At 36.8% G+C, this 16,186-nt stretch overlaps 1 protein-coding gene across 1 annotated transcript; it reads left to right on the top strand.

Moving 5' to 3' along the window:
• Window positions 1–2,261: 2,261 nt before the first annotated feature.
• Window positions 2,262–15,236, top strand: LOC132853211 (guanine nucleotide-binding protein subunit alpha-11-like). Its single transcript, XM_060880739.1, has 8 exons — window positions 2,262–2,619; window positions 3,796–3,951; window positions 4,891–5,075; window positions 5,946–6,100; window positions 8,801–8,929; window positions 9,977–10,106; window positions 12,419–12,572; window positions 14,073–15,236. Exons 2-8 carry the CDS (start codon window positions 3,801–3,803, stop codon window positions 14,273–14,275), a joined length of 1,107 nt encoding a protein of 368 aa, XP_060736722.1. The 5' UTR covers window positions 2,262–2,619; window positions 3,796–3,800; the 3' UTR covers window positions 14,276–15,236.
• The last annotated feature ends 950 nt before the right edge of the window (window positions 15,237–16,186 follow it).

The following is a 16,186-nucleotide window of genomic DNA, read 5'->3' as shown; positions in this document are numbered from 1 at the left end:
GATGTGTTTAATCATGCCTAAGTACAGTCAGTATCCTATTCTGACATTCATGGCAAAATGCCAAGTGTTGAGTTATGACTGTTCAATCCATATTGGAGCTTTATTATGTACACACATCAGCACAGGTGACTGATTATGAATTTAATATTTATCATTATAAAAATTGTAAACTTCCTTTTTAAGTAGCTGCAGCATGGTGTATGCGTTCTAGTTATGGTTTACTTTTTTAGATGTAACATTTTAAGTGCTTTAAATAAACATGACAAACAACCCGTACAATTGTTTTGGCTATATATCAAATGGCAAACCAGACTATGTAAAAACAGCTGTGAAAACAATGACTGTCATAAACGAGTTTTAATTTCTGACCCAAGTGAACATTTACACATTCGAACAGACGAGGGTGATGTTTAGATTTAGCTCAAATTCATATAAACTTTTATGAACACTAACCCCACCCTTCATATGTTTTGCAACATTTCATATGAAATAAGTTCATGTTGCGTCTGGTCTATATCACACAGGGGTAGGTATGCTAGGTCAGCCGAAAAAATCTCATACTGGGCTATCCACTGGGTTCTCTACTGCTTCTCTATTCTCAGCTTAACCCTTTCTCGCCATACACTGGCAAGGGGTTTCTGTATGTATGGTATTATGACTTTGTGTTTAGCTCCTGGTGAGCAGGGTGATGGGAAAAGGGAGGGGTGTGGTGGGCCCCCTGCTGGGCAAACAATACACACCTCTACACAATACCATTGGTACAGAGATCATTTGCACAGGATAGCTAAAGCTGTAATGTCAAGTCAAGAAGCTTTTATTGTCATTTCAACCATATATAGCTGTTGCAGTACACAGTGAAATGAGAAAAGTTTCTCCAGGATCATTCTGCTACATAAAACAAAGAGAGAGATATAAGGACTTAGTAAGTAGTCCTAGATACATAAAGTGCAACTGTGCAAGTTGCCCAAAACGCCCAATGCAACAGCCATAATAAAATTATAATATTTAAACCAAACGGGCTATTGGCCTAGTAGGCTATATGAGCCAATAACCACTATTGTGGAGTGTGACATCACAAGTAAATGCAATGCTGAACAATGGTAAGCCCAAAAGAGGCAGAAATTAGAATTTTGGCTTCTGGTAAGAAATATTCAGGACATGTTCTTAGACCAGTATTGTCTTACACTTTCAAATGAACAATAAGCTGCATAACTAAAATTGTTCATAAAAGTAACAACGTTTAATATGAATGATTGGGTTGGGGTTGGCACTTTATGAAATTTAAAAAAAATAGCCTCATTGATTCACACACTTATGAATATTTAAAGAAATTAGATTTCACAGAATCAAAAATACTGTAACTCAGATTTTAAGTTACAGTAAGGAGATGCACATGTTCACAAGGGTTTCCCAAAACATAACAGTAGGTGGATAGGTGGCTCTAAATTGTCCCTAGGTGTGAATGGTGCTATACAATGGATTGACATCTCATTTAGGGTCTATTCTCACCTCATGCGAAGTATTTCTGAGATCTCTTTGGATCCAGAATAAAATTATTACGAAAGATGAATAAATTAATCAAATCTAGCAATCCACTGCCAGTAATATTACTTTCTAATGGCCTTTTTGGTGATGGTCATAACCTCTTCTGCTAGGACAAAATAATTCTCATATGTAGCTATATCTTATACAGTTCATGATTCATGATTATGGTTAGTGATGGGATGACCTTTCCTTTTCTCTATGGTGGTACCATCAAGGCTACCTGTTTTGCACCTTTAGTCTCTTACCTGATAAGGCATTTATACCATGAGGTATATAAGGTATACGGGTAATGATTACGGTTGAACTATGTACCTTAAAAGATATTTAAATTGACACTGTATCTACGATTTCAGGTAAAAATCACACATTGATTATAAAGAAAAATCCCCACCATTGATGATACCCCACCAGCAACAAGACTAAGAAAAAGTTTTGGCACCTTTTGTTTCTGAGAAATCAACTCATTCAGATTACTATATAAATGTTTCAAACATTTTCATCCCAAAAGTATAAGATCAGGCTGATTGCCTTGTTTTTTTTTTTTTTGTAATTTTTTTGTCTTGCAGTTGAAATGCTGTGGAGAATCTAAAACATGGCTGTGTGAAGGTGGGCCACCTTTGGCCAACATTACAATCAAGATTGCCTTATCTGAGTAAGGCGGTGGCCTGAGTAAAGCTGTGAATATCCGAACGCAGCTAAAGTTTTCTCTGGGAATCAACTGGTGTGTATATACAGTAGGCAGAAGTCTGAGCTAAACACTGAGTAAATCTCACCCTCTCACTCCCTTTAACTCACTCCCTCTGGTCGCATTCCTCTGATACACATCGGGAGCCGCTCACATACCTGTCATATTCCTCACCAAAGCTGCACTTCCGTGAGTCATGTCAGTCGGCTGACCGACAATAATGCGATTGAACTCGAATAATATCGGTGCTTTTGGACTTTTGAAAAAGAGTGAAGGCAAAAAGTTTCTGATACAGCTGCAGTTTACCTGAGCAAAAGATGGATCGTGTTTCCCAGCGAGACTCACAGACCGCGTAAAAGCTCCCGGAACAGGTGTGACAACGAATGAAGGTGAGTGATTTTGATTACATTTGTCTGTCCTAATTGATCAATGTCTCGTTTTTTTTTACTATTACAGCAGCTAATTTATTTACAGTTTGTCCATTAGTGTTTGTAGACTATTTGCTTCCTTGTTGGGGAAAGTCCACCATCGATAAGAGTTTACTGTAAGAGGCTCCTCTTTCACACAGCAAAATGGCACCCAACAGGATCAGTGCGCGTTTACACACTTAACTATCACCGATATTCACATCTCTTTATCAACATTGACGAGCCGAAAGCTGAAAAATCACTATCCACCGTCCATATTTACCACATCTCTCTTAGATTTGCCTCGAGAAAAACCCCTTAGTGTTGAGTAAACACGTCCAATGTACAGTACAAGAAACATCTATACTGTTAATATGTCCAAACGGGAAATAAATAAATAAACAAACAAACGCTAAGAGAGTTTATTACAAGTCACAAATGTTTCATAGGTGGCTCCAAATTGTCCCTAGGTGTGAATGGTGCTATACAATGGATTTTTAGACCCCTTAAACTTGTGTGTGCTTAAAATAATCAGACAGGTTCTGGATCAGCTATTGGGAAAATTTCAGAAACCTTAAAAAAACAGTGTGTAGATCAGAATAAAAACACCTATTTATGATGACTTAGACTATGATGAATCAACTCAAAGTAATGATATTGTCCCATCTGCAACATAAAGGCTATGGAGAGACACTGAAAATATTTGAACTGTGGCAAAAAAAAACAAAAGAAAATGGAGATAAATGTGTGATTTTGTAAATGCCAGACAATTAAACAGATAAGAATATCTGTAAATAGACCCACTTAACTAAATCAGATCATTTTAAACCATGATTACTTAACAAAACATTATGAAATTTATCTGAAAAATTGAGCCCTGAAAGAGGTAAAATCTTGGACCCTTAGTTGATATTTTTCCAGTTAATCCGTCTAAAGATATTTAGTAACTATTATGAAATGTGAACGACAGTGAAAGTGGTAGGAAACATATGCGATCCTACGTGTGAGGAATGTAAGCCTATTGAAAGTTTAAGGAGTTCATTTAACATTGTAGGTTTTCAGCCCAAGCTCAGCTCTAGAGACTTGTGGCGCATTGAACTATGGCACCAGATGTGATGTTGGCACCAGATGTATGACACCTGACCTGTTGTGTTTTAGGGAAAATGGGGGGCTGTTGGAGATGGTGCTACCAAACCTGCACCTGCTGTCTGAGCGAGGAGGAAAGGAAATCGATCGCTATAGACAAAGAAATCCGAAGAATTCTTGCTGAACAGAAAAAAAGAGAGCGCAGAGAAATAAAAGTGCTCCTACTGGGTAAAAAGAAATCCACTGCTAATTATTCATTTTACATGCAGCCAACAAACTGAGGCACTGGCATGAATTTTAGCTCATTTGACTTTAAATGTGTCACACATACTTCATGTCTGAAATTGTGATCCATCAACTCATGAATACACTTTTCAAGCAGGATATCGTTAATATTGATATCGGCTATTAGCGTTCAGACTTGTATTAAATTGATATTAATAGCAATCACTCAAATATAATTTCACAAGAAGGCGGAAGCATGGTTATCACAGGATTTGTAAGTATGAAGCACCAGAGTGAGTGTCTTTTACATGATAAACATCCAGTTTTCATAAAACGATAAGATCAGTGCATAGCATGTACGAATAGATGAAAATAGGAAGCTAATCGTCTGTTTTTAAGTTGTCTGATGGTGCCATCATTATGCCTTGATGCTGTGGCTTATTTGATATAATGGAAGTTGCTCACTTGTGTCATTAGCAAATATTTGCTCATTGAAAACCAGTGATTAAAATGAGGACAGCCTCGACAGCTGTGATTCCTCAAAAACATACGTGAACCATGTGTTTGTTTGCATAAGTAAGGTTACATAAACAGTAAATTAATAATATAAAATTTAGTGAATTAGAAACAAATGGTTACGTATTTAGGGACAAGCAAGCAAGGGGATTTAGATTTTTCAACACCCTGAATTCTTGGCGTAAATTTTCCCCTATGCAACACACCCTGCGACAGGCTTTTTCAGTTTGTCTGCTTGTGATTAAAACACCTCGACAGTTCAGCTGCCTTCGTCTTAACAGGATAGTTAACATTCCATTATGTGCACTGTGTGGGCCTGCAGTCAGCTGATAGATATAAACATTAATTTAAAAAAAAAAATGGATCACTTTCATTCCTGTAACCTGTATGTATTTTTTTCTTGTTTATTTAACTGTTTGTTTGTAGGTACAGGAGAGAGTGGGAAAACTACATTTATCAAGCAGATGAGAATCATCCATGGAAATGGATTCTCAGAGGAAGACAGACGCTCCTTTGCCAAACTGGTTTTCCAGAACATCTTCACAGCAATTAAGGCTATGACAACAGCCATGACAACCCTCAGGATTCCCTACACCAACCAGCAGAACGAGGTTAGAAGAGTTGAACAATTTATAACACAATAAAGAAACATCGAGTTCATATGCAATAATATTAATAATAATAATAATAAGAAGAAGAAAATCGAACTAATTCACAGTTTACCACGAGTAAATTTAACAAACAAATCCGGGTTAGCTTCTAGGTTCATGCAATCTAGGTTTACGTCAACCAAAACCCCAAAAAAGAAACATCCACGCTTTTACTTTCAAAAGATCATGAGACCTATGCATTATATATATATATATAAAAGATGCGCAGATTTTCATTTGTCAGTACCCAACGTTCAGCCTGCTTTCTCTTATCATGTGGCAGCTAACAAGCAGGATGGGTGAAAGCTAACACATTCTTCCTCTTAGACACTAGCCAGCCAGTCACATCATTTCAATCTGTTGCTCATGCACCAATATGTCACAAGGCAGCACACACACTCACAGTAAAGCACCATCTACCCTCTTCCGCATACAAGAGCTCAGAGACACAGAGAATTGACTATGTGTCTCTGTGACCGCAACGGGAGATAGAGAGTATCCCTCGCACCTTCCACCCAGAGAGCATAGCCAGAGAGCAGACATTTTTTGCTCTGCAGCTCAGGAGACATTAGCTTCCTTTTTTCTTACAACCACAGGGAATCCAGTAAAACTGCTGAAGTGACAGTCTCACACAAACTAATTTCCTCAAAAGTATCAATTATAAAAAAAATACTTTATAGTTTAGGGCTGCTTTAATCAACATCAAGCTTGTTTGTCTGCCAGTACATCACACCTTACACCTAATGTTCCCAGGATAAGCACCGGATCCGCAGTGACCCTGACTGTTACTGAAGATGAATGAAAAAAATTTTCCTTTTTCTTTATCTATAGGCTTATGCTAAGTGGATTCAAGCTGTCATTATAAATGAGGTGACCCAACTGGAGCGAGCTTATGTAGATGCTATTCGATGCCTGTGGGCAGACACTGGACTTAAAATGTGCTACAGTCGCCGGCGAGAGTACCAACTACTGGACTCCACTGAATAGTAAGTTCTGTTAGTTTTGTTGTAAAATAACAGTGTGATTTGTGTCCAGTAGCACTCTAGATACAGCTCAGTAAATATTAACTGGCTCAAAGTAGGCTTAATTGAGCTGCAAACTAGTTGGAAAATCCAATTCTTTATCTAGGTACTTGAATGATTATTATTTAAATAAAGGGAAGTATTGATAATAATCACTGGGATATCTCTATTCCAAACACTATGCACTTACTCTATGTATTTTGGCATACTTTTGAAGACATTTTTTAAATGTTTTGTCCATCTGAACCTCATCAGCAATCTTGAAACTTTTTCTACTCCATTGTCAGCGCCTGGCACCTCCGCCCCATTTCTGCTTTGTAAGCAAATCTGCAAGTGTTGAGATCATGACGTGTCCAACATTCCATACCTCATTTTTTTCAGTTGAGTAAGTGCATCCTCGTGGTACTTGAAGTGCACTTCTTCTAGTTGGAATGTTCAGTTTGAACACACTACTCACGCAATTTATACAACACAATGGTGTAAAATAGTGCATAACTATATGATTTTTGATGCATCTATTGTAAGTATCTGTGATCTCAGACCGTTTTGTTTGGAAGCATCCCATAGAATGAAGGAATATAAAAAAAAAGTTGAGTTTGGACAATACAGTATAAATTATACAAAACTGAATATTTCCACCAGATGGAGCTACATAGCTGGTTGTGAAATAAAAATTTCTCTGCTGAGTATCATAGCAGTTTGTCATCTTCAGTGCACTGTAGAGATGGCATTAAAAATTAAAATACATTGTAGAAGTTAATAATTCTTATAGTTCATTTTGATTAAATTCACTTTTAGGTTTTACATTTGCCATTTTGCAATGAAATATGTGTGCAAGCAGAGTAACAGGGCTTTCTTCATTAGTCACAGAGCTAAATCACATTTTGGCAGCAATAATGTAGATAGAAATTTAAACCTATCATGTACATGATAAACAAACATGTTTATGTAATGGCAAAATTGTTTAGTCTGAAATGCTGCTTGGTACAGAGCTACTATAACAAATCAAAGCTACCTCGACCATAGCAGGTTTTTCAGGAATTATTAAATAATCTACAGAAAAAATATATATCATAAAGACAAACTTTTGTTAACTGTCTAGCTATATTACCACAGCTTATGGCAAGCTCATTAAATAAAGTTGTAATTTAGTTCAGCTAGCAAAATATTAGCTAAATTCACAGAACGTAGAAAGTGGTAGATACTGTAAGTAATGGCTTTATTGATTTTTGTTAGTTACTTTTGGGAAACAGTATATTCAACGTTTAAAGCACGTCTTTAAACAACTATTTGGTCTTATGTTAAACACTGACATTTTAAAATAAATCCTTAAACAAACTCCCACTACCTGACCTTGGGCCCTGACTTAAATTTGTTACATCCGTTATTAAATGAGTCATGGATTTGTTTAAGAAAAGAGGTGGTGGAGCATTGTAGAGCATAATATGTAGTGAATGATAGGATTAATTCTTTAAGGGTTAGGGTAAGAGTTTTTAATTAAACATGTTTTAATTTTGACTATACCCCTTCCAGCACACACACACACACACAATCACTTATCATTAAACATAAAATGTGAGCTTGCAAATAAAATTGATTTTCAATTAATTAAACTCTACATTACTGGTTATCATCTAATTTCCTGTAATGGACAGAGCGAGGCATTTTGCTGTTTTTAGTGCTAGGTCGTTCCCCGTCACTGACTGGCTTCCTGTCTCCCTCGCTTTTTGTCTCTCATTTTCTTGTTCCTTATTCCCTCTCCCTCTCTTTTTCTCACTCCTGTCTTTCGATCACTCAGTTCTCAGAACTCTTTCATGATAAGAAACAAACAAATCCTGGGCAACATTTAATTAAGGCACACAGGCTAAGCTGGCAATACCATTATAACACAATATACACATCTTTAAAAAAAACTGCATCCGTGTGTCATCTATCTAATTAACTGTGTGTTTTTCTCTCTCTCTCTCTCTCTCTCTCTCTCTCTCTCTCTCTCTCTCTCTCTCTCTGAGCTATAAGTGTACCCATCTTTCAAAGATAGAAAATACATCAGTTAATGTCATTTACTTTTATTGCCTATGGATTATTTTGGATTTTGTAGAATGTAAGAGTGCAACAGCACCGCCACTGTTTCTAAGAAAATTTGCAGACACAAAGTCCGGGCTGATTTGCTTCTAGCCCAGATTGCAGCCCATCATTGACAGCCATTTTGGCTTATTATACAAAGTGAAAGACCCTCTAGGTCTATTTTTCAGGCCATGTTCCTGACACATCTGTAACACATCATCAGCAATGACTGAGAAGGTGCATGAGACAGACTGGTGTTGCATAAATGCATTTACAGGAGAAAATAAAGTATGACTAAACGCACATTGTTTATTTAAAGTACAGATTACATAAAACAACAGAGGAGAATTGTACATCTTTTATTGTTTGAACAAAAGAGTAACAGATTTTCTGTTTACCCTGTTTAATATTTTGTGGAAACCCTAATACTTTCATTGCAAAACTATTGATATTAGATCTCCCATCTAAATTGTGAGCTGGCCTTGATTTTCACTGTTCAAGTCTCACTGTTTCACTGTTCAAGTCTCAGACTTGAAATTAAAGTAAATTGTGAGGACTAGGTTAGTCCACTCATGCACTATAATACTTCTCTATTTGTAGCTTTATGACGAACCTGGAGCGCATTGCGGCCCAGGACTACATCCCCACTGCTCAGGATGTGCTGCGGGTACGTTTCCCAACCACTGGCATCAATGACTACTCCTTTGTAGTCGAGAAGATCACTCTTAGGTAATAGTAACAAACACACAGAAACACCAATTTGACTAGGGGCAAAATTATTTATGTGACCCTCAGTATTGTGGGTGCTAATTATGTTCAGTAGAATTGGAGTGTCTGCTCTTCTGACTGTTTACCTGTCACGCTTGATTTCTTCTAAGTATTTGCGACAGCATTAAAATTTCTCGGACGCTGCACTGCGTCCAAGAACATTAATGTTCTCTGTCTAGCTCATTTCCTCCGCTTAAATGGATGATATGATCAGACAGAGCCATTACTTTGCAAATAAATTCTAAAACCTGTGGAGAAAAAAACCCAACTGTCTTGACAGATGTACAGTATATCAGACCAATTTTAGTTGTTCATATTTAATGCCTAATGTGGTGCTCCTGATATTTGTCTATGCTGTATTTATTTTTTGAGATCACAAGCTATATACTGCAATGTACTAGTTAAATTTACAGTGTGAAGAAAATGGACTGCAATAGCAATTATTCCCTACTGTAGGTAACAGATAGTACTAATAGTTGTTTAGCTGCAACTGATTAAACAAATTATTCTGTTTGTACAAACTATGTTAGTAGAGCACAAAGTGTTTGATGGGGACCTGTCGGCATTTTTCTGTTTATCATGAGCTTTTTGAAAGCATTGACTAGTAACATGTAACTGCTTAATTTACAATTTGAAGAAATAATTACTTGTAGTAATAGCTGATTAGCTGCAACTGATAATAGAAAGTTTTATGACTGAAAAAACGTCAGCTGCCCACCAGCTTAGCTAGCTAACATCGAAAGAGACATTAGCTCACTAGCAAGATATAGCTGAATTTATAATATAAATGTGTTTGTTGCTGCTTGCCAGCATGGAAGAAGACTTGGCTTGATGTGCAACTGTGAGCATTATTAGCCGTCTGATTAACAGTTTGTGTATGATGAAGGCATCTGTTTCAGGTTCAACCTTCAGTCTAACATGACCAAGCTGTATGTGGCAATATGAGTAGAAAGCACTTCTAATACTGCCTGTTTCTCTTTCTGACATTTGTAACACACTCTGACACAGGATTGTGGATGTTGGGGGGCAGAAATCAGAGAGGAGGAAGTGGATCCACTGCTTTGAGCATGTGACATCGCTCATCTTCTTGGCTTCTCTCAGCGAGTATGATCAGGTTCTGGAGGAGAACAACAAAGATGTGAGCAGAGTATTTTTTTGTTTCATAGTCTTTCTTATTATTTCACCTCTATCTTTTTCTATCACTGTGAATCAGGTCTGCACTGATATGACAACACTTATATGGTATAACGTATATTTCACACTTTTGTTTTATTTGAAGTAAGAGACAGATAATCAAACATGTGATCCAAGAATTTATGTCAGTAAACTATATACCGCCAACAAGAAATCAGTAAAACAGGCAAACAGATCTAAAGCGCTACTGTATTTTATATTTGTTTGAATGTTTAGCTAATTCTTGGATCACGTGTTGGATGTTGTCACGTTTTTGCGTTGGCACAAAAAACACAAACAATAGAACAGACAAAGGTCATACATGGGAATTGAGGTTGCGGTGTTACAGAGCGCCCCCACTAGATTTTTACAGGGGAGTTTGTGTTTTAAGTTCCTGATACACAACCACACCATTTGGCCCCGAGTTCAGTGGAGGAATGCTTCAGTGAATTTTGAGCATTCTCAGCCAAAGGAAGGCACTCACTCCAGCGCTGTTTTTCTCAGCTGCAGTAGGATCACAGATACCTTCAGAACTCTTGGCTTAGCCTTTCCACTTGCCTGTTAGACTGGGGATTATAGCTTGAAGTCAGGCTCACTTTAATGCCCAAGTGCTCGCAGAAAGCTTTCACACTCTAGACGTGAACTGTGTGCTGTGGTCTAATACTCTGTCTTTTTGGAGACTGTGTATTTGAAAGATTCGGTTTAATAAGACCATGGTGGTCTCCATTGCCATGGGTAGACCTTCATGAGTAATGTATGAGAGATACAACCCGATTGTGTGGTTGTCCAAAGCAATGACCCAAGGTGGCACACGGGATCATAGGTATCCTGAGTTCCGAAGTCTACTAAGGCTGAAATACAAAGGATGTCATGAGATTAGTGTAAGTGCATTGGGTCAGTCAGACTTGAACAAAATGGGGATTCGCACACCTTGGATCCTAGGATGTGGACTTCTTTGGACAGGCAGCACAGTGGTGTCCAGATTGCCAATAGTAGCACTCTTCAGGTGTTCCACCCGATTTGAGCTGCCAGAGTTCTGAATTTCACTGTGTAGTCCGCTGCCAAATTGATGCTCTCACACAGTAACTGGAGTGCAATGTCCTGGTCTGTGAATTAATGTTAAATCTCAATTTAACTACTAACTATTAATCTCAAACAGCTGGGGCCCAGCCTAATGCTTTCTTTGTGAACAGTGACATGATCTCAGTCGTGCGATTGCAGGTTGCAGTGTTACACACGCATGTGTTTTTGTTTGTTTTTTTCCACGTGACTGATTAAATTTCTTTTTCATGTTGGGCACATAGTTACATTTTCAGTTCTGATTTTCTGAATGTGGAATTCTTTTTCACAGAAACTTCATGTAAGAAAATCAGAACTGAAAATGCAACCATATGCCCAACATGATAAAGAACTGAAACCTGTTAGAAAAAAAACAAAACAAAAAACAGCACATACATTACCTGTGACAAAAGTGGGACATTTATATTATAATATCTGGTCTTAAGGTATGCTTATGTACCTTAAATGTATACATACTATTTTCCTATTATTTTGTTATTTACTATTTATTATGTATTATGTATTTAAGATCCATAAAAGCTGCTAAGGGTGAAAGCAATAGTACAGTTTGCAACCCTTTTTTTTTGGAGAGAAATAGTGGCATCTTGAAAATAGTCAAATTTGTCAAGGGTTTCCTAATATATGAATACCATAAAATAAAAATAAAAGATTATTAAGCTTATTTCTATTTAAAATCTCTTTTAAAACTTGAAACAATTTTGCTCTATTGTCAAATATTTTTCCTCATTTTTTATTTCTGGGAAGAAGCAAAATTATCTGAAAATGGAACAAGAAAATATAACAAAAAAGTGAGTAGAAAAATCTCGAAGGTTTAATAATCTAATATTTGGTTTATATTAATCTTATAATAGGAAATACTAGACGGGTTACTGTGTTCAAGATATTTTCACTTGTTAAGATGTCAATATTTTTGCAATATTGTCACACAGAGATACAGTAAGTACTAAATCTCATCCAATATGCAGCTTTGATGTCATTATGATCATTGAGCGAATGGGATTATTTTATCCATACTAAATGACAAATCTAATCAGTTAATCTAAGAGGTACATCTTTCTGCTACTTTATTTTTTTATACTGAATGGCTCATTTTTACCCTTTTAAGAACATGTTTCTCTTTTTTTTCTTGTGTTTTCTTTTCACTTCCTCTGATATTATACATTTAATATTCCTCTCTTTATTCTTCCTGCATTGCAGAACCGAATGGAGGAAAGTCTAACACTTTTCTACACTACCATCCACTCACCCTGGTTTGCCAATTCCTCTATCATCCTCTTTCTCAATAAAATGGACATCCTGGCTGAGAAGATTAAGACGTCTGACCTGCATAGCTACTTCCCTAGGTTCCAGGGTACGATGAGCTAAAATTGCATGCACCTGATGAGAAAAAAGTTTATATTATTTTAGCTGATAAGGAATGCCCTGGCGAAGATTATGTTCACTTGTGTTTGCGAAAATGCTCTGAGTCACTTTATATCTCTATATCACCAATCCTTCACTTTCCCATTTCTGTCTGTTACTCATGGCAATCATGAAATGCCCAGCGTTTTGCATCAGCAAGCAGGCAGGAAGACTGACAGCCTTTTTTATGATAGACTGGAGTGGAATTTTCAGCTCTCACATATGACAGCTGTTTGCATGACAGAACCTGTGGGGCATATTTTAAATTCAGGACGAAACAACAGCCATTAACAGACAAAAAGCTTTGCATTAAAAGAGCAGTCTGTCATATTTAGAGCCCTCTGCTGCCTGTAATTTGAATTGCAATAGCAGTAGAAACAGTTTCATAAAAAGACACGCTGTTGAAACTACACATGCTATGTGAGATGGCTTTATCTGTAAACTGAGCACTTCTGTTTTTGTTTTGAGGTGGAGCCTGTTTCTGGGCCAGCAAAATGTAAACAAACATATAAAAATAGCCAGATTTATGCATGGTTAAAACGTCAATCACAGTTTTTCTAAAGTGTCTATGAATCTATATTATTATATTTCTTGAAGTCTAACATATTCATACATTTAATCGCTTAAGCCATTGATCATGCTACATTAGCACATGAGCATAGTAAGTTAAGTCACTCATAACCAGTGTTGTAATGTAACGGAGTACAAATACTTCGTTACTGTACTTAAGTAGAAATTTCACGTATCTGTACTTTACTTCGCTATTTAAATTTATGTCAACTTTCACTTTTACTCCACTACATTTCCTAGATAAAATGTATACTTTTACTCCGTTATATTTCCACTAAGCATCTTCGTTACTCGTTACTACAAAATAAAATCAGAAGAAATGTGTGCGATTGCAGTAAGGGAGGTTTGGCGAATCACTGCTCCTAGATTGCATTACGCAGCTCCGCACGCACTATTTCAACGTAATGTTGCCAAAGGAGCAGGAAGCACAACTGAAACCGCCATGGAAGCACCTACTGGAGGACCTCCCTTTATCGTAGACAACCACCCTGACAATAGTGGTGAACTAGGTGAAAAGGGTAAAGAAGATAATGTTATACACCCGTGGCCATTTTTGCATGAAACGTTTGTGTACATTGGAATGAAAGATTCTTCCTACCAGATGAAGTGCCTCTTATGCCTACCGAAAATCACTGAAATTTTACTTTTTACTTTTACTTCAAATACTTAAGTACATTAAATATCAGAAAATGACTTTTGATACTTAAGTACAGTATATATCAGATACTTTAAGACTTTTACTTGAGTAATATTCTAAAAGGTAACTTTCACTTCTACCAAAGTCTTGTACTTTTACTCAAGTATTGCTTTCTAGTACTTTATGCAACACTGCTCATAACTTTAACGGCATTGACCCTCTTTCATTTGACTCCACTTGCAGGCAAGAAACGGGATCCTGATGCGGCAATGGACTTCATCCGTGAGATGTACAAGCAGCAGGCACAGAACCCTGAGAAGAAAGAAAACAAGACCATTTACCCACACTTCACCTGTGCAACAGACACCAACAACATACGCAAGGTGTTCAGCGATGTGAAAGACACGGTGCTCATCAAGTCTTTGCAGGAATATGGCGTGCTGTGACCAGGCCATTTCATGACTGCTTCTCAAAAAATTGGGGCTTAATCCACCCCTTCACCTTTTTCTAGTGTCATTTGTCATAAAATTTATATTTCTAATTGTTTTGGGTGGGAAACATGGTACAAACATCTCCAACCATTGCAGTAATGAAATGGGCCAGAGCTTGGCTAAAGAAATCATTAATGTTTTTCACCATGCAGGACAGATATTAGTGGGTTTCTGTTTTTCCTCTTGTTTGTGTGCAAGACAACAATGGAAACACTCTGGATTTTACACTTGACTGCTGCATTGCTGGCTGGAAAGACTAAGTTGCAGTGTACAACCAAAGGCATCCACATATAAAAGGAAAAAATTGACTTCTCTCAATGAGAACATTAGGATGCATGAAGTTTTGTTTTTTTTTTCTTTTTTTTATTATTATTGCTGGGGTTACATGATTTGTTATGGAAAAAACTTTGACTGTTCAAAATTTTTACAGTCGAATATAAGAGACTGCAGACAGTAAGGGCTTTACTTCTTCCTCTGGGACTAGGTCTTACAGTATGTCCTTATCTACAGGGATAGGGCTTTTTATCATTTTTATACCTTTATTTCATCTTTGTACTTTTGCTCAATTATACTCTTTTTAAATTAGAGCTTATTTGCTCTTTGTACAATTTATATTTATCATTTGGTCTTAGTATTATGTCCAGCAAACATTCTAAATTTAGGTGCTTATAATCATTTATAATATGAAGGGTGAGCTGAACTTCTTATTTTTAAGCAATTGAATATAAAACATCTCAAAAAAATGAAGGAAATGCCGATGTGTTATATGTTCTCAACTTTTAACCTATGAATGATTTGTCTATTGTATTATGGATAAAAGTTTTTTAAAATTTAATAAATAATAATAATTAATAATATCATAATAACTAGTTCAGTGAATAAATAATAAAGGACAAGTCATGGCAGAATTACATAAGAGGAATCTATTTAAGTTTTCATTAGAAACGTATCCATGAAACGAAAATGTATTCATTCAATCACCTTCAGTTCATCGTTATCTTGGTCAGTGTTGCAGTGGATCCGGAGCTTGTCCCGGGAAAATCAGGCAACAGGCAAGAATACATCCTGGATTAGACACCATCATAAGATTTTATGCACATGCTAAGTTTGTGCCAGATGGGAGAAAAAAGAACACAAGGAACAGAACACAGAAACTCGATCCAGACAGAAACCCACACTTCGGATGGAGACCCTCACGCTTAGCATGTGATTATATAGCAGCATGGTAATTATCCATTCTACTCATAAGACATCTGTTTGCAATATTTTATGGTTAATGGACAATTTATTATCATGGTGCCTGATTTATGTGGGTAATGGAAAACTAACAAATTTTTTCTAAATCGAGAAATAAGGCATGTGTTGCTTCACCGTACAATTTTTTTTTTGTTTGTTTCATTAAATATACAGTGGTGTTCTGTATATAATTCCTACAGTGTTGAGGTATTAATATAGGGAAGGTTTTTGTCCCATTTGTTGTTGTTTTTTCTTTTGTGTTAGTGAGTTAACAGTTGCCTCTTTACTTCAAATCAGTTAGTGGGCAGTTCATGCATACTAGAAATCTTGGCCACTGTGGTTTGAAATAATTATTACTCCCATGACCCCCAAGCATTTGAAATTAACCAACTATGAATCAGCCCTTTCCAGATGCAGTCCATATGCAGATCAGTGTTTGAATCTATCAGCATATAGATATTTCAGTATCGCACAGCTGCTAGACTGAGTATCACATATTGTCACACGAGAGTAAGCTGTTACATGGGGAAGGCGGCTTTGCTGTCTTGATATTACAGTAGAAGTACAACTGATAAACGCTCCATGTCCACTTTGTTAGGAACACTTCTAAACCTTCAAGTTGCAGCAGTA

Source organism: Tachysurus vachellii, chromosome 1 (assembly GCF_030014155.1).
Source record: "Tachysurus vachellii isolate PV-2020 chromosome 1, HZAU_Pvac_v1, whole genome shotgun sequence".
In the NCBI taxonomy this organism is placed as follows: domain Eukaryota; kingdom Metazoa; phylum Chordata; class Actinopteri; order Siluriformes; family Bagridae; genus Tachysurus; species Tachysurus vachellii.
Note: the sequence above shows the minus strand (reverse complement) of the source record. Positions and strands in the feature narration are given on the sequence as shown.